Here is a 16,537-nt window from a genome sequence, read left to right as displayed (position 1 = left end):
TGTAATCGGAAGTAAGCTTAATTAATCATTGGCTGTCAGCACACAAGTCATTCCTGTACTTTTACTCTTTTCTATTAAGTGCATTTCATTTTTTTTCAATCTTTTGTTCATTTCGGTCGAAATAGACAATACTTTGAGGATATGCAAGTTTTGAGCTTTAAACGATGTTGCAAAAATTCTCATCTGAATGTAGTAACAATCTCAATAAAAAATTTGAACAAGAAGACCAAAGAGTTTGCATTGTACCATATTTCAATATTTACTGATATCAGTTTTTGCTGATAGTGTTTGGTTTAGAATCACGATACACTTTTCAAACAGAAATATGTTTTCAAAAGTCAGATTTATCAATAGTATGCCTGGTATTATACTTCTATTAAAACTAACTAAAAGTGTCTTGACTAGCAATTTCGTTTCGTATTAAACAGGCACATGTAATTCCATGGAATGCAACTCCACTCAATGGTCATGTCATCTTTTAATTACTCTCCAGAAGACTCTGTCATTACTTTTTAAAACTTACTCAAGTATTTTATGTTAGTTCACCAGTTGTGTCAAAAAAAATGTATAGGACTTTTTTTTTCTTTTTTCTACTATATATTTTTTCAAGAATTGAATGAAACAAAATGTAAAGATCAAGGTTTTTACAAAAATACAGTTTAGATGTGAACTAAAAAAGCAGAGTAAACTGACATATTCATATATTTGTAACATGCTTTCTAACGTAATCAGCGTATATCATCGCCACCGGAATCAGTCGCCCCGTTGGCTAGATACTGTTTTGCATTCTTTTAACTGACAAATCTTAATGCCCGCGTCACACTGTCCCGATTTTTATATACGATGGACACCCGAATGCGAAAATTGTAAGTTCGTACGAAGTTGGTCCCGATCTCGTTAAAATACCCAAAAGTGACCGAAGCAAGTACGATGAATAACGAAGTCTATACGAGGGTACCGTAAGTATATACGATAACAAAAGATGGACATACGAAGGTTAACCGAAGACGGTATTTAAGCTTCATATCTCAGCCGAAGCCTACAAGATGGATCACGAAGGCTACACAATGGATTACGATGATGGCGCGATGGCCATACGATGTCTTAAAGACGTCCGTGTACAGCTTACGATGCATTTAAATTATATGCCGAAGGCATCACGCGTTTTAAATTGTTTGATCAATATTGAATATATATTATATTGTACATTTAATTTTTTGTTTAATCATAAGACGGAAGATCGTGGGTATTTCCAGTTACTGAATAATTTAGTTGATTTCTAAAAAATTGTTTATGTATCAAATATGCGTATTCAATTTACCATTTTCTGCATATGTCATATACAAATATAGTGTCCATATTTGTCCCCAATATGTTACATACGAGGGGATGCCACGCTCGGCATTGCCTTGTTTGAACTGTAAAATGTGTGCACTAGTCTGAATAATCACCCATAATTATGCCCATGTTTACTGATCTATCTTAAAGGTAAGGTAATGGGTTCGTTGATCCCTTTTATTGAAAAAGAGCTCTTTCCAGGAGAATATCATAATAATATAGACTAAAGGAAGGATGTGGGGAAAGCAACTAATGCGGCAAAATATGACATATAGAAAGAAAACAAAATGTTTATGGAGTTAACAACTCAGACGATACATAAAAAATCAGAATAATGAAGAAAAAGTTGGTTTCCCTATATACGTGTACCTGCAGTGTTGGTATACGAGGCGCGTTAATGATTTTTATTATGTTATTTAAATTAAAAAATTGACAAAAAATAATATTTTATTTGTAAAAGTAAATCCTGAGCCTGTAATACCTGCTCTTCTTGTTCCATTTGAATTAATAGAAACAACGCTGTCGCCTTTCTTGTTTTCATAGAATCATACGATATGAGGTCCATGTTTTGTGAACGTCTTTCTTAACTGTCGTATTAGACTGACCAGTGCATATCGCGCATGGCACTTTAAATGTATTTAAGCGCGAAAATTAACTTACATTTAGCTGGATTTATTGCCGTCGTAGTTCCATCTTGTCACCTTCGTACTTTTATTCGATGGCATCACGACGGGATTACGAGGTCTTAACGAAGTCGTGTTGCCATCGTAAGACCTTCGGTTAGCTTCGTGATTCAGTCGTGTAGACATCGTAATGTCAAAACTGCCCGATGGAAACGATGGAAACACGAATGCAATACGATGTTTAAAGATGCATTCCCGGTGACATTACGATGGTGGGGATGGTGATACGAACTCAATACGAACCCTAAACATCGGACGCACCTTCGGGGATTTTTTAACATGTTAAAAAATTTAGAACCCTTCCCGAAGTTGTCCCCGAAGGTTAGAAAAAGTGGCCGATGGTTCTACGATGGTTAAAGATGGCACTACGAATAGCCCGATCTGGATACGATCAGTCCCGATTTTGAAAATTTCCATAATCGTGTTGCCATCGGCGTAAAAATCGGGACAGTGTGACGCGGGCATAAGAGTATGATATAAGTATGACTTGATATGTATTATTCTTGGTAATAATGATGTTTTTGTCCCAGGCGGATAACCAACCATTTTTTCCTTTAAAAATGTCCTGTACCAAGTCAGGAATAAGGCCATTGTTATATTATAGTTCGTTTCTGTGTGTGTTACATTTTAACACTGTGTTTCCGTTGTGTCGTTTGTTTTCTATTATTTTTTTAGTGTGAATTCACATAACTATAAGACGTGTTACGGTACCTATCTATCCCAAATTCATGTATTTGGTTTTGATGTTATATTTGTTATTCTCATAGGATTTTGTCTAATGCTTAGTCCGTTTCTCTCTCTGTGTGTGTGTGTGTGTGTGTTACATTTTAATAATGTGTAGGTGTTCTCCTCTTATATTTAATGCGTTTCCCTCAGTTTTAGTTTGTTACCTCGATTTTGTTTTTTGTCCATGGATTTATGAGTTTTGAACAGCGGTATACTACTGTTGCCTTTATTTATTTTGCATTTTCATTATATGTTATATTGTATCGTAATACTTGATTTGTCCCCTACTATGATTGTATTGATTCTCGGTGAAAATGTAATATTTAGGTGTATTTTCCTGAATTTGCCGAGTATTGCTGGAATGCCATGCTATATTGTTAAAAAAGGCATGTGAGAATATTTGAAGCATGTGATAAGTATTTCATACCAGCACGATAAACACCATTTTGGGAAAAATATGGATTTCACGTAAAGGAGTAGATCCAGTAAGATCCCCTTTTGGCCCCAAAATATAGCAGTTTTACAAAATGGTTAAAATGTAAACTTTTAGTTATTTATTGGACAGTAGAATGCTTCTGTTAAATTTTAGACGGTTTTCGTGTAAAACGAAGTGGCCGCATTCGTGTTCATCCTTAATATTGAAATGTAAGTTGTATTTTATGATAATACATAACATATATAAAGGTTGAGGATGAACACGGATGCGGCCACTGTCATTTTTCACAAAAACCATCTAAAAAGTGACATTTTTCGGCATATTTGGTAAATTTTTCATATTTGAGCTTGAATCGGGTCGTTTTTAATGACTAAATCAGTTCAAATCTTTCACATAAACTAATTGATTCAAATGAAATAGATACTTAAATGTTTAAAAAATGGTCAAAATATTTCGTCAGATGAACATGAAATTTAAGGCCAAAATCGCTCCTTACCGGCCATACTCCTTTTATGCTATTACCATACGGTAAAAATTACATGTGATTTGCTCTAGGTATATGATAAAATATAATACATTTGTTTTAAATCAAAATTGCTTGATAGATTATCCATAATAATCTAGTAGATAATTTGAAAAGGTTTAATAGTAAATTATTATTAGGACAAAAACAGAAAACTAATGGGTAAGGGGTATAGAGTTCAGAATCAGAACACCGTTTAAAACAAATGAAGATAATTAAATCTAAAAAATTAGTAAATGTAATATAGTCCATTGAAATGTCAGAACCCATATCTTAGACATAGAAGTGTACTATATTTTTCCAGAAAATGTTGGCAACACAATACATTAAAGGTTCACATAAAGAACTTACACTCTCCTAGAAAATCAAGTCTTTTACTGAGAGGTACATATAAAGGACGCCTTCAATGCATTATAACAGTATTATCATAAACATCATTAATGGGTTATATAACAAGTATTTAATAGAATTAACATTATCAATGATCAATGTAAATGAGGTAGTGTCAATTAAACTGCAAAAAAAGACATTTACACAGTGCCATCAACATGAAATATTTGACATTCTATTTAAAGTATCTAAGATATGGACTTGACCATGAAATGAATTCGCGGTTAGATTATAACCCAAGCCTGACAGACAAGTAGACCTTCCAAGGATAACATCGAATATAGTAAATATGTGAGACATTCATATTGTATGACAGACGATTTCTTATAAACACAATGTTTCTATATATAAAAAGGATGAATTATCCAACTCCACAACTCTCTGAAATATAAAGCAAATAGTTTACGCCGTTGTATTCTTTATTACATGCACTAATTTGTAATGTGATTTATATATGATAAGTGAAATTATTTTCGGACCTTGATCTGTGAAATTTCAAACTAACAGTAGACACTGGATTGTTTCACAATTTTTCTCTTCTCAGTCCTGTTTATTCAATTCCCTCTGCTGCAATATTACTACAGTTTAAGAACAAAGTACAATGGTATGTTTATCCAAACTTACCAAAGACAAACTGATATTTAACCAGAAAAGTTATTTTTAAGCCAACTTAAGTAAACAATTATATGGATTTTGTTTGTGCATAATAAATGTGTTTGTGTTTAGTTGAAGGTTCTTTTGTTGAGGAGGACTGTGTAAGACTTCACACATCTGGATTAGTATATGATACAGTCTGTTCCAATATATATGTGACTATATGCCAACGAGATGCAGATCTAGGTAAGCAGCCACGGTATCTGATGTTGATAAATGAGAAATGAGAAATGAATACTTGCGACAAGAGTCCTTATTTGCTCATCATATTCCACACATGTCATTATTTCCATTATTTGCTTACTTGCATCTTATTCAGCTAAATTGTTATCCCTACATGTATCTTTTCGCGTTTGAAAAACAAAGTTCATTTAACATGTTTAAAGGCAAAACAAATCATATAAATTAAGGGACAGTTGGCCATGCTGCGCCTATCTGTAGATCATAATTTGCTAATATGGTTTGCTTTTTGTAGTTTCTCTAGTTCCTACATTTTTGGTAAAAAAAGAAGGAAAACGTCTGCCATGAAGACTTATTTGCAAAACAGCATTACAGTTTATGTCTATTTACATCATTTGTAAAAGAGGGGCGAAAGATACCAATTAGACATTCAAACTCATTGAACGAAAATAAACTGACGAAGCCATTGCTAAAAAGAGAAAAAAAAGACAGACAAACAATGAAACACATGACAAAACTTAGACAACTAAAGACTTAGCAACACGGACCCCACCAAAAAAACTGGGAGTGATCTCAGATGCCCCAGAAGGTTAAGATTCGATTTTAATTACATTTACTAATGTGTGGATCTATCTTATTATGTGGAACATGGTTGTCATGTATTGTTACTCTATATATATCTTTGTATCTGAAAAAGGGTAACATTATCATCCAGGGCCAATAATTCATAAATTATGTCATGTGACAATTTCGAAAATTTGAACTATGTGTAAATCCCATGTTAAATACCTTTTTTGTATCTGTGATGTTTTCCGCCATAATCTAAAAAATAAATGGTTAAAGTCAATTAATTTTAAAAGTCAATTGACAATTTTGGCCGAGTGTTTTGATTTTATATCTGCTTTTGTTAAACATTTTTAACCCAGTCGCATTTTTGTGCCTGTCCCAAGTCAGGAGCATCCGGCCTTTGCTAGTCTTGTATGACATTTTATTTTAAGTTCTTGTGTATTATTCGAAGTTTAGTATGCCGTCCATTAGCACTGAACTAGCATACATATTTGTTTAGGGGCCAGCTGGATGACGCTTCCGGTTGCGTAAGTTTCTCGATGTATTGGAGACCCATTGGTGACCTTCGGCTGTTGTCTGCTCTATGGTCGGGTTGTTATCTCTTTGACACATTGCCCATTTCCATTCTCAATTTTATTACTATTAAAACACATGACTTAACAATGTGTCTTCTGCTTGATATATTGATTAAACGCTCTTAGTGTTCAATACAAGTTTAACTGTATGCAGTATAGATTGTATGGTTGAAGGCATTAAACGTTTAATGTACCGAACATATTCAAATTTGTTCTATGATGTACATTTTTAGTCTGAATGTGACTGTTTAATCAAGTTTTTTTTATGTTTTAAACGGCATGGAATAACATGAATATTACATTTCAAATATGATTGATGATTGTTCTTGATTTCATTAGGACTTCTTGTTAAATGAAGTTATGTTTTTCCTATGTTTTTAACGATTTGATACTTTATCTTTTTTTAGAAACAACATCTATAATTGACATGACGTCATCTGCAGAAATCATTACGACAAACCAAAAGACGTCGGAAGATCCCACTACTATTGAAGCAGATCTGTTCCGAACAACCAGTGCACATTTATCGACCAACACTGACACATCTGTTGAGTCATCGACTTCGTATAAAATGCAATTACCAGGTATAATAGATTTTAAAACAAGAGGGAGTTTACAAAATTTAAAATGAACATAAAATTAGGATGTGATTTTTTTCCATGTCACCGTATGCACAAATCCTGAGATCACCCCAGGTTCCTAGTGGGGTTTACGTTGCTGGGTTCTTTCTTTTAAAAATAACTGCTTACAGAATTTGCCAACAGGCGAACTCTTTTTGTAGTGCCAAAATATGTGTATCTCTACACGCAATAATATGTGTGTACATTTCTGTTATCTGTATTGTTGCACACATATTTAGATTTTTTTATTCTTTTGTTTTAAGCCTCGGTCACACCTTACCGGATAGCACGAACAGGCGCCTAACGGATGAAAATAAAAGTTGTCCGTTAGCAAAATTGTAATCCATTGGGAGTCCGTTGGTGTAATGACCAAATTAAACGGACGCGTAACGAATGCATAACAGACACACACCGGATATGCAACGTACGAGAAACGGGAACGTACCGGATAGAACGGATGACGAACATACACTCAAGGGACGTGTACCGCATAAACGGACAACTAACGGAAGCGTACTGGAGAAACGGATGAACAGAAAAATTAAAGGCGACAATAATAATACTTCAATTGCAAAAATATTAAAAATGTGTCTGTGTAACTGGTTACGGTTTGTTCTTCAAAATGCCGCCAAAGGACAGTGTCTGGCCTGAATAAGAGCTGTTTGATTGTGAAGACGTGCCCTATCTCTAAAATCGATTATAAATAACATGAATAATAAGAATTTATTAACCTTAAAAATCTAATTGGCAATTTCTGACGAGAAATTTTCAAATGGCATTTTTTCGTTTCAGATCCGTTCATCATCCGTTTTATCTGTGATACGTCTGATAGAAGTCCGTTTCACATTCGTTTAACATCCATTGTATCCGTTATACGTCCGTTAGAAGTCCGTTGAATAATTTATCGGCCAGACCTCCCACTGATGTATAACGGACACGTAACGGATACGAAACGAAAATGAAACGGACGAGTACCGTATAAAACGGACGACTACCAGACGTTCAACGGACATTTCATCCGTTGGACGTTCGTTCAAAATTTTGAACATGCTCCAAGTTTTCCAACGGACAGAACGGATGACGAAAAATAAAACGTACACTAAACTGATATGCAACGGATATAGACGGACATCTAACGGATAAGAACGGACGTCTAACGGACATGAACGAATTGAAAAAAAGTTATCCGTTAGTCATCCGTTTGAGCTATCCGTAAAGCTGTGGTCACACCTTACCGGATAGCACGAACGGACGACTGACGGATGAAAATAAAGGTTGTCCGTTGACAAAATTGTTATCCGTTGGGAGTCCGTTGATGTACTGACCAAATAGAACGGACTCGTAACGAATGCATAACGGACACACACCGGATATGCAACGTACGAGAAACGGAAACGTACCGAACAGAACGGATGTTGAACGTACATCCAACACACGAGTACCGCATAAAACGGACACCTAACGGAAGCGTACCGGATAAAACGGATGAACAAGATATACGGAAAAATTAAAGGCGACAATTATAATACATCTAAATAGCATAAGTATTCAAAATGTTTCTGTGTAACTGGTTTTAGTGTGTTCTTCAAAATGCCGCCAAAGGTCAGTGTCTGGGCTGAATAAGAGCTGCTTGATAGTGAAGACGTGTCCTTACTCTAAGATCGATTATGAATAATAAGAAATCATGAATCTCAAGAAATCTGACATACCAAAATTGGCATTCCTGACGCAAAATTTTCAATTGCCATTTGTCCGTTTCAGATCCGTTCATCATCCGTTTTATCCGTTATACGTCCGGTAGGAGTCCTTTTCACATTCGTTCAACATCCGTTTTATCCGTTCAACGTCCTATAGAAGTCCGTTGGTGAATTTATCTGCCAGACCAATATAGGGGCCTGTTTATTGAAGCAGTCTTAGGATTTGGACGTGTTCTAAGACAAGCTTAGGACATATCTTAGTCCTAAGTGGGTTTATCAAACATATCGCAACTTAGGAAAATCCTAGGAATTGTCCTAACTTTAGGATACCAATGTAAGTGTCTTAAGATGATCTTAGGATGATACTAACTTTAGGATATATCAAGAATGGCTATTTTATGAACAAATATGGCCTGAATTAACTTTAGGAAGCTAGCTATCATTTAATATTTTTGAAAGGAGGGTTTGAGTGGTGGCGCTAGGATAAAAATATTGTCCTCCTTTTTTTGTAATTTCTGCCTTTTTTTCACTCTATGCGGGCCTGCCTATTTTTGTTATTAGTTTATCTTTCAAATTTTATTCTTGCCAATTTACCAAAAAGCAAAGTGTCACTCTTTTCCACGTCATCTACTGAAGAGATTCTGTGATTTTGCATAAGTAAAACTCGAATTTCGTCTCTTATATGCCCACGTATGTTATTTGCAGTAATAAAATAGTTATATACTCAGTATTAATATGAAGATACACGAGAATTGCCTTTGGACTTTCAAGTATGAAATCGTGACGCTTCGAATTCAGCTCACTCAAAGCATATAATGATTTTACCCATTATATATTCAATTATAGTTATTTACACTTAGTTTGGTCAGACTTATTTTTTGCCTATGATTTGTTTCATAGTCTAAATGTACAATTATAATATAAAAATATCTATTGCCTATTTTACATAATTAATAATAATTTTCTGATTATCAATCTTTTTTCAAATTATAGTTATTGGTTAAATATGATACAATATTTTCTTTTTTTTTTTATTTAAATTTGTTATTTTCTTTTACGCCAAAACTAAGAACTGCAGTTAGGACATCCTAGCTATATTAATCCTAAGATAGCTTTGATGTGTATGCTGAGACATGTCGATAGTCGGTCCTAATTTTATCCTAATTTCTGTTCTAAGAATTTCTTAGGACCGATCTTAGGACAGTTTCGATAAACAGGCCCCAGGTTTCTAGTGGGGTTCGTGTTGCTCAGTTCTTTATTATAAGATTATCTGTTTAAATCATTGGTGACAGGCGAAGTCTTTTTTGTGCCAGATAAACAATAAATATTTGACGATATGCAATTCATTGTAATGTTAATAGGATTATTATGTTAAATGTATCGAACATATCTCAAACTTATTCGTCCATGTATATATTTGGTCTGTATAGGACTGTTTTATGAAGTGTTTTGAAAAAAAATGCTAAGAATGAAATAGATTTTACATTTCAAATATAATAATGTGTTTAACGTCATTTATTAGGACCTATTTTCAAATTTAGTTTTGTTTCACCGGCAATACATATGAATTGTATACTTATTTTGTTTAGAAACAACGTCTATCATGGCCATTTCGTCATCACCGGAGCTCACAACGACAACCCAAATTACAGTGGAAGACCACACAACCACTGAACCAGAGCTATCTGATACAACCAGTGCACATTCATCGACCAACACGGAAACATCTGTTGAGTCATTGACTGCGTATTCAGTCTCGTCCAGATCGCATGCTCCTAAAGTGCTATCAACTCTGTCATCCGTTATTTCAACAAACAGCACACAGCATTGCACTCACATTTACGTGTCTATCTGTTCAAACCTATCAAATAGTACATCAAGAAGCGCCGGATATACATACAAAGTGGATACAAAGAAACTATCCTCATACAAAAGAAAACATCAGAGTGCTTCAGATCCCAGAAAATCATCGATGTTCATTGGAAGTGTCGGGATAGCAGTGCTGGTTTCGGTTGTTCTGCTTATAATGATCTTGGATTGCGTACCGACAAAAGATTGACATCCATTACGACTACAGATATAAGAGTGAGAAAATGTTTAAAAACTATAAATTCAGAATGTCTATGTTTCCTTAAATAAGTGGTTAATAAAGAAGCTGTGCTATGGGAACTAAACATATGAATTATATGAGATTTTGGAGTAGGTCAATAAGTAGATAAAGCAATAAAAAGGCAACTAGAGAATATGATGCAGTTTTAAACTTGAAGAGGTATCTTAAGTACTATGGATTCATTAATATTCGTTGGATACCATTTTTTGTGGATTTCGTTGGTACAGGGGAACTATGAATTTAAATATTCAACAAATTGCAAAGGAGTAGGTCCGGTAAGGCCTGATTTCGGCCTCAATTTTCAAGTTCATCTAACGAAAAATTTAAGACGCTTTTTAAACACTTAAGTGTCTATTTCAATTGATTCAAATAGTTTATGGGAAAGATTTTAACTGATTACGTCATTAAAAACGCTCCGATTCAAGCTTAAATATGAAAAATCTATCAAATATGCCAAAAATCGTCACTTTTCAGATGGTTTTTGTCAAAAATGAATGTGGCCGCATCCGTGTTCATCCTCAACTTTTATATATATTATGTATTATCATAAAATACAACTTACATTTCAATATTATGGATGAACACGAATGCGGCCACTTTCATTTCAGACGGAAACCGTCTAAAATTTAACTAAAATGATCAAATTGTGAAGATTTCAGTAACTTAGCACGACTTAATGATGCTAGTAATCGATATATATGCATTGTATTGTCAAAAACAGCCCATATTTATGTAGCAGAAGCATTCTACTTTTCAATAAATATCTTAACGATTACATATTCACAATTTTCTAAAACTGCTATATTTTGGGGCAAAAATGGGTCTTACTGAACCTACTCCTTTTATTTAGGAATGAGTGAAGACTTTGCTAAAACCATTAAAATCAAATATCCACGAATAGGTAATTTTTCTCAAACCAAGTCAAATAATACCCACGAAAATAATTGAATCTACAGTATATGATATATTTAACTGTTATCCACCAGTAAATTAAACAAACATATAAATCAACATTAGATTCTTTAAATAATCTCAAAATAAAAACATATGTACAAATTATGTTTACTTTTCGCAAAAAACATTAGAAGATGAATAAAAATTGTAAGGAGGCGATAAATACAAAAATACAAATACAAAAGTTGATAAATCCCTTATTAGATGACGATTTATACCATTGTTTGTGTTGGAAAATAAAGATATACTGTTTACATTAAAAGAGCTCTCATTTGATTTTTACGGAGGATGAAACATGTTGTCCTGCATTTTTTTTTAGTAGTATGCTCTGTCTTGCTTGTTTATTTTTCACTCTATTTGGTCCAGCATTTTTTTTTATCAAAGTGTTTCAGTGTGCCGTTTTTTTAGTCAAAACTCGATCCCTGTCCTGCCTATCCCCCCCCTTTTCCATAAAAATTAAATGGTAGATCCCTAACCATAGCCATTGAAATTTTAAAGGAAAAATACCCTCTCTTGATTTTTCATAGATTTATCATTGTCAAGTTTAAGTTCTCAAAGACAGATTTGCAATATATTGGTTCAATGTTTATTTATACAAAGAATACTTAGCGATTCATTACATTATCGAAAAAGTTTTAACAAATACCAAATATTTGTGCTTTCATAATTTTTATTCAAATAGGCCATTTAAGGGGAGATAACTCTTTTAGCAAAAAATTTATGCTGGAAATATAAGGACCATTTCATCTTGTAGCAAGAAAACAAGTTCGGTGACACCAATTATTCTGTCCATTTTCTTAAGGATGTTTGCTTGTCATCTTCTGGAATTTTTGTCAGATTTTTGTAATCCTCTGGTTTTTGAATTCGAAGGCCTTAAAAAAAAAATTGCCCATTGACCCCGATTTTTCTTTTTAGAAATCTTTTATGTATAATGATAAGCCTTCTGTAAGCGTGTTATACAATCCTTGTTATTTTTATAAGTTTTTGAGAGCTTACACTTGTCAATGATAAATCTTTGAAAAATCAAGAAAGATTATTTTCCCGCCAAAATTTCAATGGCTTATATCTCGAAAACAAGCACATTGACCTAGTATATATTTTGTTTGGCTCCTTTGGTTCCTTTATTAATCCCCTAACAATATATACTAGTGCTATGAAAAGCTTGTTAATTGAATCTGAGTAGCGAACTTCTTTAAAATATATTATAAAACCTATCTTCTCATATTTTATTTCAAAATTATGTCCTATAGATTTTTTTATGAACACAAATATGGTTTTTTCATCAACAATGTAAGCAAATTTTGGCAATTTTGAACGACTCGCACCATGAAAAATAGCGGTGACCCATACTTTTTATTACTTAAAAAAAAAAGCATAGTAAAATCTTTTGTTTTAATTATATATATATAGCAAAAGACGCTATTAGTTTGTCTCTCATTTGTTGTAAATATTAGTATGTTTATGGTTAATGTATGCATATTGATATTCCAATTTATTTGTTAATTGAACTGCGAAAGAGCTTAAATGCTCAAAAAAGACAATGAAAGACAGCATCCTGTCATTATTGTTTATGATATTCTCGTATTTTTGTCTTTCATTTTTGCTACATGTATTGTGCTTTGTCTATATGCCAATTTTTGTTTCTTCGTAACACATATGACGTGGCTATGTACTTATACATCCCATCATTGTGTTATTGTATTGTGGTAAATTTGTTTATTCTTGTCTTTCAATTTGCTATTACGCTTAGTCTATGCCATTTTGTGCCTTTTTGTTACATACATTTGTATTAATTTTGTTTGGTCTTTTTAGTGATAAGATTATAACACAATGTTGACTGCTGTATTTTTGACATTTTTACCTATTACATCTGTTTGTTTTGTTACGCATGCATCGTTGTCAATAACATAATATTTGATGCTACTGTCATACAAGTGAGAGGTTTTAGCTAGCTTTAACACCAGATTCAATCCACAATTTTAAGCAGAAAATGCCTGTACCAAGTCAAGATTATGACAGTTGTTATCCATTCGTTTGATGTGTTTGAGCTTTTGATTTTGCCATTAGAAATTTTCCTTTTGAATTTTCCTCGGAGTTCAGTATTTTTGTGAGTTTACTTTTTAGCTCACCTGGTCCAATGGGCCAAATGAGCTGTTCTCATCAATTGGTATCCATCATCTGTCGTCGTCCTTCGTTCGTAAACTTTTACAAAAATCTTCTCCTCTGAAACTACTGGGCAAAATTTAACCAAACCTGGCCACAATCATTATCTGGGTATCTAGTTTAAAAACTGTGTCCGATTACCCAGGCAACCAATTAAGATGGCCCCATGGCTAAACATAGAACATAGGGGTAAAATGCTGATTTTGGCTTATATCTCTTCAAACCAAAGCATTTAAAGCAAATTTAACATGGGGGTCAAATTGTTTAATAGTTCAAGATCTATCTAGTCTGAAATTTTCAGACAATTCAGACAACCCGTTGTTGGGTTGCTGCTAAATTTGTAATTTAAGGAAATTTAAAAGTTTTTGGCTATCATCTTGAATTTTTGAATAGAAATAAACTGTACACAGCAATACTGTTCCGCAAAGTAAGATACTTATCCAAAAAAGTCATCATGACCATGTCTATTGACCCCTTAAGGCGTTATTGTCCTTTATAGTAAATTATAACAATTTTTTGTAAATTTTTGTAATCTTTTACAAAAGTCTTCTCCTGAAACAACTGACAAATTCAACAAACCGTAGCCACACACAGCATTATTGTATCTAGTTTAAAACAGGTGTCCAATGACTCTGCCTGCCAAACATAATGACAGATATAGCTAAAAATAGAACATAGGGGGAAATTGAGTTTTTGACTGACATCTCTGAAACTAAAGCAAAAGTATATCTGTTGCATTATTTAATACATTAATTGTAAGTGAAAATATTAGGTGAGCAACACGTACAGGCTCCTTGGAGCCTCTTATCATTACTATGCTTGGTATAAAGTGGGATACATTAATCCTGTACATTTTCATGTGTTTGTAGGGGTAAAGGCATATCGTCCTTAGTATTTTCTTTAAAAGTCTATATGTATTAAAATGGTTGTTAAATGGACATATTTGTCTCCAAACCTTTGCATTATTTTGTGACTTATTCATTTGATATGAATTTGTCATTTTATCTTTATTTTTGGGATTTCATGAATTTAAATAAATGAAAATTTGTCTTGACTTGATATCCTACAGCAAAACAAGCTTTGACTATGGTCTGTTGTACTTAATATTATGTTTATGTATATGTAAGTTTTTTTATTATTTTTTTTGTGTACATTTTACGAAGTGTTATATGTATCTGAATTATTTGTATTTCTGTATAAATCTAGTTGATTTATCAATCTCTTAGTAAGTATGATATAAAAACATGTTTTAAACGCAATAACTTCTTTGTCATTTACTGTTGTAATGACGTATGCAATAAAAAAATAAAGGTTTGATCCTAAAATATAGTTTGATATTGTTTTAAAATGTTAAGCTTAAAATAGATGGACAAAATGAATAAAAAACGTGATTGATTACATTTAACTATATATCGTAAGATTATTTCGGCTGGTCATGCACAATTAATATACAATGGAGATCAACACGATCACAGCATGACATGATATTTACAAAACACAACCATCACAATCATATGATATGACCTTAAGTGAAACATTAAACAACAGAAGAATTGGGCATGGAGAATTATTCCGACTCGTTTGACATTTAAACACTTCGATGAATGTGTCACATAATTGACAAAATAAGACATTAAGTGTCATAAGTTAACCGACAGGTGGTAATAGGAGAAGAAAACATTCAGGTTTAAAATGCGTTCTTTTGTTTGGTGTTAAACATAAAAACAGTACAAACCAAAGGCTCAATAATAAATGACAGAAAATATTTGTTACAAAACCATGATCAAAAGATAAAAGACAAAAATACAAACTACAATTAAAAAAAAACAACCCACACAATATAAAATTATACAGAAAACGAAGGACTTGGCAACATGAATCAACAAAAAAACCAGAGGATGACTCATGTGCTTCGGAAGATACAATTTGTTATCTGCCAACAATTGTTTCTTTGGTCAGAACGAACTCTCAGTATTTCATTTCCCCGCACCGAGTTAATTTTGTACAAAACGAGACATTTAGACACGGAAAACGAACGCAATAGGAACTCGATCCACCTTTGAAATGAAACTATGAGTGAAGGGGTAAATTCAGTAAATACACATACGTCATCAGGGACCGCCCATGTCGGGGAGAGCTTTCTTTATAACACTGAAGTGTAATGCTCTTCTGATTGGTAGATAATGTTTGTAATAAATATTTTTTGGCAAATGGATCAAAACTAGAGTTGAAAAAAAAAAAAAAATGCCGAATGTACTAATTTTGTTTACTACAGGGTTGAAAAGTAATGGGAGTCAGTATAGGAATTCAGTGCGAATCTACATTGTTTGTAAACAAGGCCATGTAAATGCCCAAAAATGCCGCATGACCCTATGTTTTTATTAGTGCAAAAGAAAGGGCTACATTTGTACTTTCATGAATGTTATATGAAAGTTTCCTATTTCCAAAAGTAAATCAGGTATAAATTTAATTCCATACATAGATTAGCTTTAAAGTCAATGGGAGATTTTTTACTGAATTTACCCCTATAGGAAAATATGCACTCTTTCACTGTACTTGTCCAAGGCCACACAATAATCAACAAACTCGATTCCTGTAAATTTAAATGTAACGGAAGGATTTTGGAACCATTTGAAATTGTTTTTTACACAAATTTCTATCTTAGCTGCGGCTATCCAGGATACACTAAGTGTACTGTGAGAGGGAGCATGGGGTATTATGTTTTTGTGTGCAGATTGAAAGAAACAATCGAAATTACACTTTAGAGTTATGATATCAATGAAAGGCATAAATATTCTCCCCATTTACATCACATTTTGCACATATTTCTCCTCATAATGTATATAAAATCATATGAAAAAAATGGATTACCTCCCTTTGACATTTTTTTTAGCTGAACATGAATGAAGCATTTGCCACTG

The 16,537-nt window shown here is 33.2% G+C and overlaps 1 protein-coding gene across 1 annotated transcript; it reads left to right on the top strand.

Moving 5' to 3' along the window:
• Positions 1-4,806: 4,806 nt before the first annotated feature.
• Positions 4,807-14,865, top strand: LOC139492862 (uncharacterized). Its single transcript, XM_071281013.1, has 3 exons — positions 4,807-4,936; positions 6,480-6,656; positions 9,979-14,865. The coding sequence occupies exons 1-3, from the start codon at positions 4,807-4,809 to the stop codon at positions 10,446-10,448; spliced, it is 777 nt and encodes a 258-aa protein (XP_071137114.1). The 3' UTR covers positions 10,449-14,865.
• Positions 14,866-16,537: the final 1,672 nt, after the last annotated feature.

The sequence above is a fragment of the Mytilus edulis genome, chromosome 10 (assembly GCF_963676685.1).
Source record: "Mytilus edulis chromosome 10, xbMytEdul2.2, whole genome shotgun sequence".
In the NCBI taxonomy this organism is placed as follows: domain Eukaryota; kingdom Metazoa; phylum Mollusca; class Bivalvia; order Mytilida; family Mytilidae; genus Mytilus; species Mytilus edulis.
This window is presented reverse-complemented; position numbering and strand designations above follow the sequence as displayed.